The 20,213-nt window shown below is 39.2% G+C and overlaps 2 protein-coding genes across 2 annotated transcripts; both read right to left on the bottom strand.

Annotated features, from left to right (window-relative positions):
* Positions 1-259: 259 nt before the first annotated feature.
* Positions 260-713, bottom strand: LOC132483132 (signal recognition particle 14 kDa protein-like). The gene has a single exon (XM_060088386.1). The coding sequence runs from the start codon at positions 711-713 to the stop codon at positions 381-383; it is 333 nt and encodes a 110-aa protein (XP_059944369.1). The 3' UTR covers positions 260-380.
* A 731-nt stretch (positions 714-1,444) lies between these two features.
* Positions 1,445-19,822, bottom strand: MAP1LC3C (microtubule associated protein 1 light chain 3 gamma). The gene is made up of 4 exons (XM_060088387.1): positions 19,765-19,822; positions 19,603-19,658; positions 2,390-2,496; positions 1,445-1,610 (listed from the first exon to the last, which is right to left on the bottom strand). The coding sequence occupies exons 1-4, from the start codon at positions 19,820-19,822 to the stop codon at positions 1,445-1,447; spliced, it is 387 nt and encodes a 128-aa protein (XP_059944370.1).
* Between the last annotated feature and the right edge of the window lie 391 nt (positions 19,823-20,213).

The following is a 20,213-nucleotide window of genomic DNA, read 5'->3' on the forward strand; positions in this document are numbered from 1 at the left end:
TAATCACATCATTCCAAAATGAGGAGCTATTGCCAGAAACTTTTTATGGGGTGGGAAAAGGAATAAAAGATGGTCAGTGCTGATAAATACTGGTTTAATGATACAGTGCTCTTCACAGATGGCGACAGAGACTGTAAACTATTATCCAGAAACGTACAACCATACAACACAGACCACTTAGCCAGACCTAAATTAAACCGGCTTCTTGTAACTACCCTGTAGACACTACAGCCCTTCTTCCATCCAAAAATGACCCTAATCTCACATGAAAACAGTTACTGTAGGGGAATCAGAAACCCAGCTTTGTGGCCAAAAGTAAAAACCAAAGGAAAAATAGCAATTCAGTGGTTAGCTGGTGAAAGCGGGAAATCTGGTGCCCTTCACTGCACTGCTTTGCTCTTCTTAGTCTTGCTCTTTTTGCCCCTCTTCTTCAGCCCATCCATGCTAGCTCTCAGTAGGTTTGAACAAGCCATCTGAAACATATTCACTTCTTTGGAGCTCACCACAGTGCTGATCTTCTTTTTCCCATCAGTAGCTTTTAACAGACACTTGTTTTCTGAGGGCTCAAAGCCCTCCACAGAACCCTTCCTTGGAATGGGTTTAGTTCGACCATCATACTTCTTCAGGGTGGTGCACATGCTGCCCGACAACTGGCACTTCTGGAAGAGCCTGGTCAGCTCCGTCAGGAACTGTTCTCTCTCCAGAAGCACCATCCTGGCGCTGCTGGCTCCACTCTGTCAGCATAAGCCCCAAGCCCCATAATAAGGATTTAAACACAATTCATTATTTAAAAAATTCTATTGCAAGGAAAACTAATCATTTAAATTATTTGAAACTGAGCAGTAACAACTTTGGCATAAATCTGTGTGGCATAGACAGACTAAAAGAATATAAGGGGAAATAACCAAGTCAAGTGAATGCTGTGGAAATAACAATAATCTTTAACGACACAGATAAGACCACTTCCCCTCTGTGTCTATCCCCCTGCCATCCCCACCATGAGGCAGTTCACACTGGTTGCATTAGGCTCCACGGAGACTATCCACACATCTCAGGTTCTCCATGCCCAAGCATACGCATGACTCCTGCCCACAACAGGGTGATCAAACCCCTCAAGGGACTCTAGCCTGGCTTCCACTAGAGGAGACGCTTAAAATACCTCCCCAGTTCATTGCACAAGTTAACCACTTAGAAAAGACTTACTATTTACAAAATTCTCAAGAGCCACCAAAGAGCATGAGCATAAAAGGGAATCAAGACAGGCATTGCCTCACTGTCATGGTTGGTGCTGATCACTGCAGGGCGTCCTTGCCCCCTGGACCATCACTGCACACACAGAAAGAAGTCTGTGTCTCCTGCATTGGTGAATGAATTGGTTAGAGGATACGTGTTATAGAGGATAGCAGGGCCTGCCCCCAAGGTTGCTCCCATTCTTAGGGGCTGCTCACCCCAAGCAGCCAAACATCTGGGAGGCATAGGTCATGTACACGAAGCCATCCTCATCCTTGTAGTCCCTGTAGATTTCTGCCACGGTCACATTCATACTTCCGAAGCTCTTTTTGTTCACCGGCAAGTAAAAGGATTCAGTGGCCCCTAAGACCATGCAGCTCCTGGGTTGGGGAAGAGGGTGTGTGTGTGTGTGTGGAGCGGGGGCTGGCAGGAAGGGAAAAAGTTAACCTGGAAGGGAACGACCCCTGATCCATAGGCTTTCTTACCTCTGTTTGGCTAGTGTCTGGCCGTATCAACCCAAGATGCCCCCACCTCCCCACTCTAGCCCAGTTATCCTCAAACTTTAGATTGTTTTGATAGCAGAGCAAGGTGAATCTGTTGGTAATGGTTAGCCCTATCTACCCACCCTCAGACCATACATTAGAGGCACAGCCAGTACACTCCCAGTCTCAGCTAGGAGGGGCTAAATTTATGTTGTGGGTGGGAGAGGAAATAGTTTCAGAATGTGGTTAACCAACACTGGATAATCCAAAGCCCTGCCACAAAGGGGAAAATATTTAGAGGTAAAATGCTGTCACTGGGCTTTTAAAATCCTGAAAACAGAGGGCTTTGGGCCAGTTTCCAAAGATTCCTTTGAAAAATTCTTAGAGAAATTTGAAGACAGAAATTAAAACACAGTGCCACTAAAATGTTGAAGCAAAAGAAAATATAGCTGGTACATCAACATTGGAAGCTCCCGCTTATTTTAGTGTTGTAGCAAGGTACTGGACATCTTTTTAAAATTGGTTACTTATGAGATCATCCTTTTTAAAGGCAGAGTTGAAGAGAAAAGGTGAAACACAAATCCTTCTCCTTTTCTCTCTGCCATATCACATCTCTCATTATACCAAAAAGCCCAGGGCCACACAACACACATCCCCATGAGCACTTTGTTACCTACTGGATCACACTGAGGAACTGGGTCACGGTCAGCTCCTGTGTGACCAGGAACTTGGTCTTGTCCAGTGAGGGCAAGAGCTTCTCCCTGGTGTAGCGCTCCACTGTCACCTGTCAAGAGTTTCGACCTTAATCTCTTCTGAAGAAACTGCCAAGAATACGCCTCAGTTCTCTATGTCTTAGAAACTTGGAATAGAGAGAAGGAAGTCATTGGCTGTTTTTTTTTTTAATTTTTAATTTAATTTTATTTATTATTTTATACAGCAAGTTCTTATTAGTTATCTATTTTATACATATTAGTGTATACATGTCAATCCCAATCTCCCAACTCATCACACCACCATCAACCCCTCACCCCCCGCCACTTTCCCCCACCGGTGTCCATACGTTTGTTTTCTACATCTGTGTCTCTATTTCTGCCCTGCAAGCCAGTTCATCTCTACCATTTTTCTGGTTCCACATATATGCATTAATATACGATATTTGCTTTTCTCTTTCTGACTTACTTCACTCTGTATGACAGTCTCTAGATACATCCAAGTCTCTATAAATGACCCAAATTCATTCCTTTTTATGGCTGTGTAATATTCCATTGTGTATATGTAACACATATTTTTAAACATCTTTCTTGAAGTATAATTGCTTTACAATGGTGTGTTAGTTTCTGCTTTATAACAAAGTGAATAAGCTATACATATACATATATCCCCATATCTCCTCCCTCTTGCATCTCCCTCCCACATTCCCTATCCCACCCCTCTAGGTAGTCACAAAGCCCTAAGCTTATCTCCCTGTGCTATGCGGTTGCTTCTGACCAGCTATCTATTGTACACTTGGTAGTATATATAAGTCCATGCCACTCTCTCACTTCATCCCAGCTTACCCTTCCCACTCCCTGTGTCCTCAAGTCCAATTTCTACACCTGAGTCTTTATTCCTTTCTTGCCCCTTGGTTCTTCAGAAACTTTTTTTTTTTTAAGATTTCATATATATGTCAGCATATGGTATTTCTATCCTCTTTCTGACTTACTTCACTCTGTATGACAGACTCTAGGTCCATCTACCTCACTACAAATAACTCAGTTTCATTTCTTTTTATGGCTGAGTAATATTCCATTGTATATAGGTGTCACATCTTCCTTATCCATTCATCTGTCGATGGACAATTAGGTTGCTTCCATGTCCTGGCTATTGTAAATAGAGCTGCAATGAACATTGTGGTACATGACTCTTTTTTTTTTTTTCCGTACACGGGCCTCTCACTGTTGTGGCCTCTCCCGTTGCGGAGCACAGGCTCCGGATGCGCAGGCTCAGCGGCCATGGCTCACGGGCCCAGCCGCTTCGCGGCACGTAGGATCTTCCCGGACTGGGGCACGAACCCGCGTCCCCTGCATCGGCAGGCGGACTCTCAACCACTGCGCCACCAGGGAAGCCCCATGACTCTTTTTGAATTATGGTTTTCTCAGGGTATATGCCCAGTAGTGGGATTGCTGGATCATATGGTACTTCTATTTTTAGTTTTTTAAGGAACTTCCTTACTGTTCTCCATAGTGGCTGTATCAATTTACATTCCCACCAACAGTGTAAGATGGTTCCCTTTTCTCCACACACTCTCCAGCATTTATTGTTTGTAGATTTTCTGATGATGGCCATTCTGACTGCTGTGAAGTGATACCTCATTGTAGTTTTGATTTGCATTTCTCTAATGATTAGTGATGTTGAGTATCCGTTCATGTGTTTGTTGGCAATCTGTATACCTTCTTTGGAGAAATGTCTGTTTAGGTCTTCTGCCCATTTTTGAATTGCATTATTTGTTTTTTTGATATTGAGCTACATGACCTGCTTCTAAATTTTGGAGATTAGTCCTTTGTCAGTGGCTTCATTAGCAAATATATTCCCCCATTCTAAGGGTTGTCTTTTGGTCTTGTTTATGGTCTCCTTTGCTGTGCAAAGGCTTTTAAGTTTGATTAGGTCCCATTTGTTTATTTTTGTTTTGATTTCCATTTCTCTAGGAGGTGGGTCAAAAAGGATGTTGCTGTGATTTATGTCATAGAGTGTTCTGCCTATGTTTTCCTCTAAGAGTTTTATAATGTCTGGCCTTACATTTAGGCCTTTAATCCATTTTGAACTTATTTTTGTGTATGTTGTTAAGGAGTGTTCTAATTTCATTCTTTTACATGTAGCTATCCAGTTTTTGCAGCACCAATTATTGAAGATGCTATCTTTTCTCCACTGTATATTCTTGCCTCCTTTATCACAAATAAGGTGACCATATGTGCATGGGTTTGTCTCTGGGCTCTCTATCCCGTTCCATTGATCTATATTTCTGTTTTTGTGCCAGTACCATACTTCTTGATTACTGTACTTTGTAGTATAGTCTGAAGTCAGGGAGCCTGATTCCTCCAGCTCCATTTTTCTTTCCCAAGATTGCTTTGTCTATTCGAGGTTTTTAGTGTTTCCACATAAATCCTGAAATTTTTTCTTCTACTTCTGTGAAAAAAGCCATTGGTAGTTTGATAGGGATTGCACTGAATCTGTAGATTGTTTTGGGTAGTATAGTCATTTTCACAATGTTGTTTCTTCCATTCCAAGAACATGGTATATCTCTCCATCTGTTTGTATCATCTTTAATTTCTTTCATCAATGTTTTATAGTTTTCTGCATACAGGTCTTTTGTCTCCTTAGGTAGGTTTATCTCCTACAGAGATAAACCTAGGCTTTGTCTCCTAGGTATTTTATTCATTTTGTTGCACTGGTAAATGGGAGTGCTTCCTTAATTTCTCTTTCAGATTTTTCATCATTAGTGTATAGGAATGCAAGAGACTTCTGTGCACTAATTTTGTATCCTGCTACTTTACCAAATTCATTCATTAGCTCTAGTAGTTTTCTGGTAACATCTTTAGGGTTCTCTATGTATAGTATCATGTCATCTGCAAACAGTGACAGCTTTACTTCTTCTTTTTTGATTTGTATTCCTTTTATTTCTTTTTCTTCTCTAATTGCTGTGGCTAAAACTTCCAGAACAATGTTGAATGATAGTGTTAAGAGTGGGTAACCTTGTCTTGTTCCTGATCTTAGTGGAAATGCTCTCAGTTTTTCACCATTGAGGACGATGTTGGCTATGAGTTTGTCATATATGGCAATTATTACATTGAGGTAAGTTCCCTCTATGCCTACTTTCTGGATCATTTTTATCATAAATGGATGTTGAATTTTGTCAAAAGTTTTTCTGCATCTACTGAAATGATCATATGGTTTTTATCCTTCAATTTGGTAATATGGTGTATCACATTGATTGATTTGTGTATATTGAAGAATCCTTGCATTCCTGGAATAAACCCCACTTGATCATGGTATATGATCCTTTTAATGTGCTGTAGGATTCTGTTTGCTAGTATTTTGTTGAGGATTCTTGCATCTATGTTCATCAGTGATATTGGCTTGTAGTTTTCGTTCTTTGTGTTATTTTTGTCTGGTTTTGGTATCAGGGTGATGGTGGTCTCATAGAATGAGTTTGGAGTGGTTTTCCCTCTGCTACATTTTGGAAGAGTTTGAGAAGGATAGGTGTTAGCTCTTTTCTAAATGTTTGATAGAATTCGCCTGTGAAGCTATCCCTTCCTGGGCTTTTGTTTGTTGGAAGATATTTAATCACAGTCTCAATCTCAGTGCTTGTGATTGATCTGTTTATATTTTCTATTTCTGCCTGGTTCAGTCTTGGAAGCTTGTACTTTTCTAAGAATTTGTCCATTTCTTCCAGGTTGTTTATTTTCTTGGTATACACTTGCTTCTAGCAATCTCTCATAAACCTTTGTATTTTTTTTTTTTGCTTATACAGCAGGTTCTTATTAGTCATCAATTTTATACACATCAGTGTATACACGTCAATCCCAATCACCCCATTCATCACATTGCCACAGTCACCACCCCCCCGCGGCTTTCCCCCTTTGGTGTCCATATGTTTGTTCTCTACATCTGTGTCTCAATTTCTGCCCCACAAACTGGTTCATCTGTACCTTTTTCTAGGTTCCACATATATGCATTAATATACGATATTTGTTTTTCACTTTCTGAGTTACTTCACTCTGTATGACAGTCTCTAGATCCATCCACATCTCAACAAATGACTCAGTTTCATTCCTTTTTATGGTTAATGCTCCACTGTATATATATACCACATCTTCTTTACCCATTCGTCTGTTGATGGGCATTAAGGTTGCTTCCATGAACTGGCTGTTGTAAATAGTGCTGCAATGAACATTGGGGTGCATGTGTCTTTTTGAATTATGGTTTTCTCTGGGTACAGGCCCAGTTGGGGGATTGCTGGATCATATGGTAATTTTATTTTTAGTTTTTTAAAAGAACCTCTATATTGTTCTCCATAGTGGCTGTATCAATTTACATTCCACCAACAGTACAAGAGGGTTCCCTTTTCTCCACACTCTCTGCAGCATTTCCTGTTTGTAGATTTTCTGATGATGCCCATTCTAACTGCTATGAGGTGAAACCTCATTGCAGTTTTGACTTGCATTTCGCTAATAATTAGTGATGTTGAGCAGCTTTTCATGTGCTTCTTGGCCACCTGTATGTCTTCATTGGAGAAATGTCTATTTAGGTCTTCTGCCCATTTTTGGATTGGGTTGTTTGTTTTTTTAATATTGAGCTGCATGAGCTGTTTATATATTTCAGAGATTAATCCTTTGTCCATTGATGCATTTGCAAATATTTTCTTCCACTCTGAGGGCTGTATTTTCATCTGGTTTATGGTTTCCTTTGTTGTGCAAAAGCTTTGAAGTTTCATTAGGTCCCATGTGTTTATTTTTGTCTTTATTTTCATTATTCTAGGAGGTGGATCAAAAAAGGTCTTGCTGTGATTTATGTCAAAGAGTGTTTTTCCTATGTTTTCCTCTAACAGTTTTATAGTGTCCAGCCTTACATTTAGGTGTCTAATCCATTTTGAGTTTATTTTTATGTATGGTGTTAGGGAGTGTTCTAATTTCATTCTTTTACATGTAGCTGTCCAGCTTTCCCAGCACCACTTATCAAAGAGACTGTCTTTTCTCCATTGTATATCCTTGCCTCCTTTGTCATAGATTAGCTGACAATAGGTGCGTAGGTTTATCTCTGGCCTTTCTATCTTGTTCCATTGATCTATGTTTTTGTTTTTGTGCCAGTGCCATATTGTGTTGGTTACTGTAGCTTTGTAGTATAGTCTGAAGTCAGGGAGTCTGATTCTTCCAGCTCCGTATTTTTCCCTCAAGACTGCTTTGGCTATTGGGGGTCTTTTGTGTCTCCATACAAATTTTAAGATTTTATGTTCTAGTTCCATAAAAAATGCCATTGGTAATTTGATAGGGATTGCATTGAATCTGTAGATTGCTTTGGGTAGTATACTCATTTTCACAATATTGTTTCTTCCAATCCAAGAACATGGTATATCTCTCCATCTGTTGGTACCATCTTTAATTTATTTCATCAGTGTCTTATAGTTTTCTGAATACAGGTCTTTTGTTTCCTTAAGTAGGTTTATTCTTAAGTGTTTTATTGTTTTTGTTGCAATGGTAAATGGGTGTTTCCTTAATTTCTGTTTCAGATTTTTCATCATTAGTGTATAGGAATTCAAGAGATTTCTGTGCATTAATTTTGTATCCTGCAACTTCACCTAATTCATTGATTAGCTCTAGTAGTTTTCTGGAGGCATCTATAGGATTCTCTATGTATAGTATCATGTCATCTGCAAACAGTGACAGTTTCACTTCTTCTTTTTGAATTTGTATTCCTTTTATTTCTTTTTCTTCTCTGATTGCCGTGGCTAGGACTTCCAAAACTATGTTGAATAATAGTTATGAGAGTGGACCTCCTTGTCTTCTTCCTGATCTTAGAGGAAATGCTTTCAGTTTTTCCCCATTGAGAATATTTTCTGTGGGTTTGTCATATATGGCCTTTATTATGTTGAGGTAGGTTCCCTCTATGCCCACTTTCTGGAGAGTTTTTATCATAAATGGGTGTTGAATTTTGTCAGAAGCTTTTTCTGCATCTACTCGGATCATCATATGGTTTTTATTCTTCAATTTGTTAATATGATGTAGCACATTGATTGATTTACATATATTGAAGAATCCTTGCATCCCTGGGATAAATCCCACCTGATCATCATGTATGATCCTTTTAATGTGTTGTTGGATTCTGTTTGCTAGTATTTTGCTGGGGAGTTTTGCATCTATATTCATCAGTGATATTGGTCTGTAATTTTCTTTTTTTTTTTTTTTGTAGTAGCTTTTTTGGTTTTGGTATCAGGGTGGTGGTGGCCTCATAGAATGAGTTTGGGAGTGTCCCTTCCTCTGCAATTTTTTGGAAGAGCTTGAGAAGAATGGGTGTTAACTCTTCTCTAAATGTTTGATAGAATTCACCTGTGAAGCCATATGGTCCTGGACTTTTGTTTTTTGGAAGATTTTTAATCACAGTTTCAATTTCATTAATTGTGATTGGTCTGTTCATATTTTCTATTTCTTCCTGGCTCAGTCTTGTAAGGTTATACCTTTATAAGAATTTTTCCATTTCTTCCAGGTTGTTCATTCTATTGGTATAGAGTTGCATGTAGTAGTCTCTTAGGATGTGTTGTATTTCTGCAGTGTCTGTTGTAACTTCTTCTTTATCATTTCTAATTTTATTGATTTGAGTCCTCTCCCTCTTTTTCTTGATGAGCCTGGCTAATGGTTTATCAATTTTTTTATCTTCTCAAAGAACTAGTTTTTAGTTTTATTGATCTCTGCTATTGTTTTCTTTGTTTCTATTTCATTTATTTCTGCTCTGATCTTTATGATTTCTTTCCTTCTGGTAACTTTAGGTTTTGTTTTTTCTTATTTCTCTAGTTTTTTTAGGTGTAAGGTTAGATTGTTTATTTGAGATTTTTCTTGCTTCTTGAGGTAGGCTTGTATAGATGTAAACTTCCCTCTTCGAACTGCTTTTGCGTCAGCCCATAGGTTTTGGATCATCATGTTTTCATTGTCATTTGTCTTTAGGTATTTTTTGATTTCCTCTTTGATTTCTTCAGTGATCTCTTGGTTATTTAGTCACGTATTGTTTAGCCTCCATGTCTTTGTGTTTTTTACGTTTTTTCCCCTATAATTCATTTCTAATCTCATAGCGTTTTGGTCAGAAAAGATGCTTGATATGATTTCAATCTTCTTAAATTTACTGAGGCTTGATTTGTGACCCAGGATGTGTTTTATCCTGGAAAATGTTCCGTGAGCACTTGAGAAAAAAGTGTAACCTGCTGTTTTTGGATGGACTGTCCTATAAATATCAATTAAATCTATCTGGTCTATTGTGTCATTTAAAGCTTGTGTTTCCTTATTTATTTTCATTTTGGATTATCTGACAATTGGTGTAAATGAGGTGTTAAAGTCCCCCACTGTTATTGTGTTACTGTTGATTTCCTCTTTTATAGCTGTTAGCAGTTACCTTATGTATTGAGGTGCTATGTTGGGTGCATATATATTTATAATTGTTATATCTTCTTCTTGGATTGATCTCTTGAACATTTTGTAGTGTCCTTCCTTGTCTCTTGTAACATTCTTTATTTTAAAGTCTATTTTATCTGATATGAGTATTGCTACTCCAGCTTTCTTCTGATTTCCATTTGTATGGAATATCTTTTTCCATCCCCTCACTTCCAGTCTGCATGTGTCCCTAGGTCTGAAGTGGGTGTCTTGTAGACAGCATATATATGGGTCTTGTTTTTGTATCCATTCAGCAAGCATGTGTCTTTTGGTTGGAGCATTTAACCCATTCACGTTTAAGGTAATTATCTATATGTATGTTCCTATTACCATTTTCTTAATTGTTTGGAGTTTGTTTTTGTAGGTCCATTTTTTCTCTTGTGTTTCCCACTTAGAGAAGTTCCTTTAGCATTTGTTGTAGAGCTCATTCGTTGGTGCTGAATTCTCTTAGATTTTACTTGTCTGTAAAGCTTTTGATTTCTCCATCGAATCTGAATGAGATCCTTGCTGGGTAGAGTAATCCTGGTTGTAGGTTCTTCCTTTTCATTGGATTAAGTATATGAAGCCACCTCCTTCTGGCTGGTATAGCTTCTGCTGATAAATCACCTGTTACCCTTAAGGAAGTTCCCTTGTATGTTATTTTTCATTTTTCCCTTGCTGCTTTTAATATTTTTTCTTTGTATTTAATTTTTGATAGTTTGATTTATATGTGTCTTGGTGTGTTTCTCCTTGGATTTATCCTATATGGGGCTCTCTGCACTTCCTAGACTTGATTGAATCTTTCCTTTCCCATATTAGGGAAATGTTCAACTACAGTTGCTTCAAATATTTTCTCCATCCCTTTCTTTTTCTCTTCTTCTACTGGGATGCTTACAATTCGAAAGTTGGTTAGTGTAATATTGTCCCAGAGGTCTCTGAGACTGTCCTCAATCCTTTTCATTTTTTTCTTTATTCTGCTAGGCAGCAGTTATTTCCACTATTTTATCTTCCAGGTCACTTATCCATTCTTCTGCCTCAGTTATTCTGCTATTGATCCCTTCTAGAGAATTTTTAATTTCATTTATTGCACTGTTCATCATTTTTGCTTGTTTAGTTCTTCTAGGTCCTTGTTAAAAGTTTCTTGTATTTTCTCCATTCTATTTCTAAGATTTTGGATCATCTTTACTGTCAATACTCTGAATTCTTTTTCAAGTAGACTGCCTATTTCCCCTTCATTTTTTGGTCTGCTGGGTTTTACCTTACTCCTTCATCTCCTGTGTTTCTCTGTCTTCTCACCTTGCTTAACTTCCTCTGTTTGCATCTCCTTTTTGCAGGCTGCAGGTTTGTATTTACCGTTGTTTTTGGTGTCTGCCCCTAGTGGTTAAGGTTGGTTCAGTGAGTTGTGTAGGCTTCCTGGTGGAGGGGACTAGTGCCTGTGTGGGGTAAGGCTGGATCTTATCTTTCTAGTGGGCAGGACTGCATCCGGTGGTGTGTTTTGGGTTGTCTGTGATCTTATTATGATTTTAGGCAGCCTCTGTTCTAATGGGTGAGGTTGTGTTCCTGTCTTGGTAGTTGTTTGGCATAGGGTGTCCAGCACTGTAGCTTGCTGGTCATTGAGTGGAGCTGGGTCTTAGCATTGAGATGGAGATCTCTGGGAGAGCTTCCGCCATTGATATTACTTGGAGCCAGGAGGGCTCTGCTGGACCAATGTCCTGAACTAGGCTGTCCCACCTGAGAAGCACAAGCCTGAGACCCGGCCAGAGCATGAAGACCTTGTCAGCCACACAGCTCAGAAGAAAAGGGAGAAAAAGAGAAAGAAATAAAGAAAAATAATAATAAAGTAATATACTTATTAAAATAAAAATAAAAAATAATTATTAAAAATAAAAAAAAGTTTATAGTAATAAGAAAAAAGAAAGAAAGAAAGAAAGAAGAGAGCAACCAAACCAAAAAACAAATCCACCGAGGAGTCCTTCAAGACGGCGGAAGAATAAGATGTGGAGATCACCTTCCTCCCCACAAATACATCAGAAATACATCTACATGTGGAAGAACTCCTAGAGAACACCTACTGAATGCTGGCAGAAGACCTCAGACTTCCCAAAAGGCAAGAAACTCCCCATGCACCTGGGTAGGGCAAAAGAAAAAAGAAGAAACAGAGGAAAAGGAATAGGGAGAGGACCTGCACCTCTGAGAGGGAGCTGTGAAGGAGAACAAGTTTCCACACACTAGGAAGCCCCTTCACTGGCAGAGACAGTGGGTGGCGGGGTGGAAGCCTCAGAGCCATGGAGGAGAGTGCAGCAACAGGTGTGCAGAGGGCAGAGCAGAGAGATTTGTGCCGATCAGAACTTACTAGCCCGAGAGGCTTGTCTACTCACCTGCCAGGGCAGGTGGGGGCTGGGAGCTGAAGCTTGGGCTTTGGAGGTCAGATCCAAGGGAGAGGACTGGGGTTGGCTGCGTGAACTCAGCCTGAAGGGGGATAGTGAGCCACAGCTAACTGGGAGGGAGTCCAGAAAAAAGTCTGTAACTGCCTAAGAGTCAAGAGACCATTGTTTTGGGGTGCACAAGGAGAGGGGATTCAGAGAACTGCCTAAATGAACTCCAGAGACAGGCGCGATCCACGGCTATCAGTGTGGACACCAGTGAAGGGCGTGAGACACTAAGGTTGCTCTGCAGCCACCAAGAAGCCTGTGTGCAAGCACAGGTCACTACCCACACCTCCCCTCCTGGGAGCCTGTGCAGACCACCACTGCCAGAGGCCTGTGATCCAGGGACAACTTCCCCAGGAAAACACACGGCATTCCTCAGGCTGTTCGAATGTCATGCTGGTCTCTGCCACCGCAGGCTTGCCCCACATTCCGTACCCCTCTGTCCCCCCAGCTTGAGTGAGCCAGAGCCCCCTAATCAGCTGCTACTTTAACCCCGTACTGTCTGAACAAAGAACAGGTGCCTTCAGGTGACCTACATGCAGAGGCAGGGCCAAATCCAAAGCTGAACCCCAGGAGCTGTGCAAAGAAAGAAGAGAAAGGGAAATTTCTCCCAACAGCCTCAGGAGCAGCAGATTAAATCTCCACAGTCAACTTGAGGTACCCTACAACTGTGGAATACCTGAATAGACAATAAATCATCCAAAAATTGAGGCAGTGGACTTTGGGAAAAACTGTAGACTTGGGGTTTGCTTTCTGTATCTAATTTGTTTCTGGTCTTATGTTTATCTTAGCTTAGTGCTTAGAGTTTACTATTATTGGTAGATTTGCTTATTGATTTGGTTGTTCTCCCCTTTTTTATATGTAGATATATATTTTCTTTTTGTGTGTGTGAGTGTGTATATGTATGCTTCTTTGTGTGATTTTGTGTGTATAGCTTTGTTTTTACCATTTGTCCTAGGGTTCTTCTGTCCGAATTTTTTTTTTTAATGTAGTGTTTAGCGCTATATATCATTGGTGGATTTGTTTGTTGGTGTGGTTGCTCTCTTTTTTCATTGTGTTAAAAAAATTTTTTTATATTTCTTATTTTAATAACTTCATTTTATGTTATTTTAGTTTTTCTTTCCTTTTTTCTTTTTTTGTCCCTTTCCTTCTGAGTTGGGTGGCTGACAGGGTCTTCATGCTCCAGCCTGGTGTCAGGCCAGTGCCTCTGAGGTGGGAGAGCTGAGTTCAGGACATTTCTCCAGCAGAGACCTCCTGACTTCATGTAATATCAAATGGCGAAAGCTCACCCAGGGACCACCATCTCAATGCTAAGCCCCAACTCCACTCAATGACCAGCAAGTTACAGTGCTGGAAACCCTATGCTAAACAACTAGCAAGACAGGAATACAACCCCACCCATTAGCAGAGAGGTTGCCTAAGATCATCCTAAGTTCACAGACACCCCAAAACACACTGGTGGATGTGGCCCTGCCCACCAGAAAGACAGGACCCAGCCCCACCTACCAGAAGAGTCACCACTCCCCTCCACCAGGAAGCCTACACAACCGACTGAATCAACCTTAGCCACTAGGGGCAGACACCAAAAACAATGGGAACTGCGAAACTGGAGGCTGTGAAAAGGAGACCCCAAACACAGTAAGTTAAGCAAAATGAAAAGACAGAGAAACATACAGGAGATGAAGGAGCAAGGTAAAAATGCACCAAACCAAACAAAAGAAGAGGAAATAGGCAGTCTACCTGAAAAAGAATTCAGAGTAATGATAGTAAACATGATTCAAAATCTTGGAAATAGAATGGAGAAAATGCAAAAACGTTTAACAAGGACATAGAAGAACTAAAGAGCAAACAAACAATGATGAACAACACAATAAATGAAATTAAAAATTCTCTACAAGGTATCAATAGAAGAATAACTGAGGCAGAAGAACGGATAAGTGACCTGGAAGATAAAATACTGGAAATAACTACTGCAGATCAGAATAAAGAAAAAAGAATGAAAAGAATTGAAGACAGTCTCTGAGACCTCTGGAACAACAGTAAATGCACCAACTTTCAAATTATAACGGTCCCAGAAGAAGAGAAAAAGAAAGGTACTGATAAGATATTTGAAGAGATTATAGTTGAAAACTTGTCTAAAATGGGAAAGGAAAGCGTCAATCAAGTCCAGGAAGTACAGAGGGTCCCATACAGGGTAAATCCAAGGCGAAACACACCAACACACATATTAGTCAAACTATGAAAAACTAAATACAACGAAAAACTATTAAAACCAGCATGTGAAAAACAAGAAATAACATACAAGGGAATCCCCATAAGGTTAACAACTGATTTTTCAGCAAAACTCTGCAAGCCAGGACATATTTAAAGTGATGAAAGGGAAATACCTACAACCAACATTACTCTACCTAGCAAGTATCTCATTCAGATTTGATGGAGAAATTAACACCTTTACAGACAAGCAAAAGATAAGAGAATTCTGCACCACCAAACCAGCTTTACAACAAATGCTAGGGGAACTTGGATAGGCAGGCAACAAAAGAGAAGGAAAAGACCCACAATAACAAACTCAAAACAATTAAGAAAATGGTAATAGGAATATACATATCGATAATTACCTTAAAGGTAAATGGATTAAATGCTCTAACCAAAAGACATAGACTGGCTGAATGGATACAAAAACAAAACCCATATATATGCTGTCTACAAATGACACAGTTTAGACCTAGGGACACATACAGACTGAAAGTGAGGAGATGGAAGAAGATATTCCATGCAAATTGAAATCAAAATAAAGCTGGAGTAGCAATTCTCCTATCAGACAAAATAGACTTTAAAATAAAGATTATTACAAGAGACAAAGAAGGATGCTACAAAATGTTCAAGAGATCAATCCAAGAAGAAGATATAACAATTGTAAATATTAATGCACCCAACATAGGAGCACCTCAATACATAAGGCAAATGCTAACAGCCATAAGAGGGGAAATCGACAGTAACACAATCATAGCAGGGGACTTTAGCACCCCACTTTCACCAATGGACAGATCATCCAAAATGAAAATAAATAAGGAAACACAAGCTTTAAATGATACATTAAACAAGATGGACTTAACTGATACCTATAGGACATTCCATCCAAAAACAACAGGATACACTTTCTTCTCCAGTGATCATAGAACATTCTCCAGAATAGATCATATCTTCTTGATCACAAATCAACCTTTGGTAAATTTAAGAAAATTGAAACCATATCAAGTATCTTTTCCGACAAGAGTGCTATGAGACTAGATATGAATAACAGGAAAAAAATCTGTAAAAAATACAAATACATGGAGGTTATAGAATACACTACTGAATAACCAAAAGACCACTGAAAAAATCAAAGAGGAAATCAAAAAATACCTAGAAACAAATGACAATGAAAACACGACGGCCTAATACCTATAGGATGCAGCAAAAGCAGTTCTAAGAGGGAATTTTGTAGCAATAAAATCCTACCTCAAGAAACAAGAAACACCTCAAATAAACAACCTAACCTTACACCTAAAGCAATTAGACAAAGAAGAACAAAAAACTGCAAAGTTAGCTGAAGGAAAGATATCATAAAGATCAGATCAGAAATAAATGAAAAAGACATGAAGGAAACAATAGTTAAAATCAATAACACTAAAAGCTGGTTTTTGAGAAGATAAACAAAATTGATAAACCATTAGCCAGACTCACCAAGAATAAAAGGAAGAAGACTCAAATCAATAGAATTAGAAATGAAAAAGGAGAAGTAACAACTGACACTGCAGAAATCCAAAGATCATGAGAGATTACTACAAGCAACTATATGCCAATGGACAACCTGGAAGAAATGGACAAATTCTTAGAAAAGCACAACCTTCCGAGACTGAACCAGGAATAAACAGAAAATATAAACAGATCAATCCGAAGCATTAAAATTGAGACTGTGATTTAACATATTCCAACAAACAAGAGCCCATGACCAGATTACTTCACAGGAGAATTCTATCAAACATAAAGAAGTGCTAACACCTATCCTTCTCAAACTCTTCCAAAATATAGCAGAGGGAGGACCGTTCCCAAACTCATTCTACGAGGCCACCATTACCCTGATACCAAAACCAGACAAAGATGTCACAAAGAAAGAAAACTACAGGCTAATATCACTGATGAACATAGATGCAACAATCCTCAACAAAATACTAGCAAACAGAATCCAACAGCACATTGAAAGGATCATACATCATGATCAACTGGGGTGTATCCCAGGAATGTAAGGATTCTTCAATATATACAAATCAATCAATGTGATACACCATATTAAAAAATTGAATGAAAAAAACCATGTGATCATTTCAATGGATGCAGAAAAAGCATTTGACAAAAATCAACACCCATTTATGATAAAAACCCTCCAGAATGTAGGCATAGAGGGAACTTACCTCAACATAATAAAGGCCATATATGGCAAACCCACAACCAACATCATTCTCAATGGTGAAAAACTGAAACAATTTCCTCTAAGATCAGGGTCAAGACAATGTTGTCCATTCTCACCACTATTATTCAACATAGTTTTGGAAGTTTTAGCCACAGCAATCAGAGAAGAAAAAGAAATAAAAGGAATACAAATTGGAAAAGAAGAAGTAAAGCTGTCACTGTTTGCAGATGACACGAGAACCCTAAAGATGCTACCAGAAAACTACTAGAGCTATTCAATGAACTTGGTAAAGTAGTAGGATGCAAAATTAATGCACTGAAATCTCTTGCATTCTTATACACTAATGATGAAAAATGTGAAAGAGAAATTAAAGAAACACTCTCATTTACCACCACAACAAAAATAATAAAATACCTAGGAATAAACCTACCTAAGGAGACAAAAGACTTGTATGCAGAAAACTATAAGACATTCACGAAAGAAATTAAAGATGATACAAACAGACGGAGATATACACCATGTTCTTGGATTGGATGAATCAACATTGTGAAAATGACTATACTTCCCAAAACCACCTACAGATTCAATGCAATTCTTATAAAACTACCAATGGCATTCTTCAGAGAACTTGAACAAAATCTTTCACAATTTGTAGGGAAACACAAAAGACCCTGAATAGCCAAAGCAATCTTGAGAAAGAAAAACAGAGATCTAGGACCATGCTCCCAGTCTTCAGACTATACTACAAAGCTACAGTAATCAAGACAGTATGGTACTGGCACAAAAACATAAATATAGATCAATGGAACAAGATAGAAAGCCTAGAGATAAACCCATGCACATATGGTCACCTTATTTTTGATAAAGGAGGCAAGGATATACAATGGAGAAAAGACAGGCTATTCAATAAGTGGTGCTCAGAAAATTGGACAGCTATATGTAAAAGAATGAAATTAGGACACTCCCTAACACCATACACAAAAATAAACTCAAAGTGGATTAAAGACCTGAATGTAAGGCCAGACACTATAAAACTCTTAGTGGAAAACATAGGCAGAACAGTCTACAACATAGATCATAGCAAGATCCTTTTTGACGCACCTCCTAGAAAAATGGAAATAAAAACAAAAATAAACAAATGGGACCTAATGAAACTTAAAATCTTTTGCACAGCAAAGGAAAACATAAACAAGATGAAAAGACAACCCTCAGAATGGGAGAAAATATTTGCAAATGAAGCCACTGACAAAGGATTAATCTCCAAAATTTACAAGCAGCTCATGCAGCTCAATATCAAAAAAACAAATGACACAATCCAAAAATGGGCAGAAGACCTAAATAGACATTTCTCCAAAGAAGATATACAGATTGCCAAAAAACACATGAAAGGATGCTCAACATCACTAATCAATAGAGAAATGCAAATCAAAATTATAATGAGGTATCACCTCACACCAGTTAGAATGGCATCATCAGAAAATCTACAAACAGCAAATGCTGGAGAGGGTGTGGAGAAAAGGGAAGCCTCTTGCACTGTTGGTGGGAATGTGAATTGGTACAGCCACAATGGATAACAGTATGGAGGTTCCTTAAAAAACTAAAAATAGAACTACCATCCGACCCAGCAATCCCACTACTGGGCATGTGCCCTGAGAAAACCATAATTTTAAAGAGTCATGTACCACAATGTTCATTGTAGCTCTATTTACAATAGCCATGACATGGAAGCAACCTAAGTGTCCATTGACAGATGAATGGATAAATATGTGGAATATTACATACTGTACAATGGAATATTACTCAGCCATAAAAAGAAAAGAAAATGAGTTATTTGTAGTGAGGTGGATGGACTTGGAGTCTGTCATACAGAGTGAAGTAAGTCAGAAAGGGAAAAACAAATTACGTATGGTGACACATATATATGGAATCTAAAAAATAAATAAATAAGTTTCTGAAGATCCTAGGGACAGGACAGAAATAAACACACAGATGTAGAGAATGGACTTGAGGATATAGGGAGGAGGATGGGTAAGCTGAGAAAAAGTGAGAGAGTGGCATGGACATATATACCTTACCAAATGTAAAACTGATAGCTAGTGGGAAGTAGCCACATAGCACAGGGAGATCAGCTTGGTGCTTTTTGAGCACCTAGAGGGGTGGGAAGGGGGGAGACGCAAAAGGGAAGGGATATGGGGATATATGTATATGTATAGCTGATTCACTTTGTTATACAGCAGAAGCTAACACACCATTGTAAAGCAATTTTACTCCAACAAAGATGTTTAAAAAACAACAACCAAAAAATAAATCCACCAATGATAAGAAGCACTAAAAACTATACTAAATAAAACAAAAAACAGACAGCATCCTACAAGCTTCTTGGGCTGGTGAGTGCTGGTCAGCACTGATCGTCTGTGCGGGAATCTCTCTGCTTTGCCCTCTGCACCCCTGTTGCTGCACTCTCCTCCATGGTTCCAAAGCTTCCCCACCCCCCCCACCCCCTGTCTCTGCCAGTGAAGGGGTTTCCTAGTGTGTGGAAACCTTTCCTCCTTCACAGCTCCCTCGCAGAAGTGCAGGTCCCGTCCCTATTCTTTTGTCTCTGTTTTTTCTTTCTTCTTTTGCCCTACCCAGGTACGTGGGTAGTTTTTTGCCTTTTGGGAAGTCTGGGGTCTTCTGCCAGCGTTCAGTAGGTGTTCTGTAGGAGTTGTTCCACGTGTAGATGTATTTCTGATGTATTTGTGGGGAGGAAGGTGATCTCCACATCTTACTCTTCTGCCATCTTGAAGGTCTCTTCCTGGGTTTTGTTTTCTCAAAGAACAGGATATCACAGGCATCCCCTGAGGAGTTCAATGTCTTACCGGGATCTTGCCAGGGAACTTCACTCGGATTCCAGCAACTTCCTCCCTTCTGGTTGCTGTGAACATTTAAGATTAAATGAACACATCAGCATGGAACAGAAGTCTGTATCTTCTTCTCTCCCTGTCTCAAGGGCCAAAACCTAGCTATTCTGAGAACTTTACCTAAGCTCTTTCTCTGCTTGAAAGGTCTGAGGCTTGGGCTTTTCTGTGGAGTCTGCATTTTGCTCAACAGCTGTGTCTGTGTGTGATTAAAAAAAAAAAAATCTCACAACCAGGACCTAACTCATTCTTCCAGCTGCTTCCAAACTGCCTGTAGGATCCCAAAGGAGGCTTTTATGTAGGTCTGTGTGACATCAGCCTTCTCCATCCCTCCCTTTTCCAGATCCCACCTCCCTGGGCAGGAGCAGGTCAGTTCTGAGAATGGGAATGGAACAGCCACCTTCTTCTGGTTAAAGAAAGTCACTTCGCTCACTGCCATTTAAAAATTTGTCTTTGCTCAAGAAATTAAGATTTACAATGTAGTGCATTTGTCGTCAGTATAAATGGTCCTGTGAGCTAAGGAGTTATGGATAGAAACAGTCTTGTGTGAGGACATTTTAATACTATAGTAA

Source organism: Mesoplodon densirostris, chromosome 2 (assembly GCF_025265405.1).
Source record: "Mesoplodon densirostris isolate mMesDen1 chromosome 2, mMesDen1 primary haplotype, whole genome shotgun sequence".
NCBI lineage: Eukaryota > Metazoa > Chordata > Mammalia > Artiodactyla > Ziphiidae > Mesoplodon > Mesoplodon densirostris.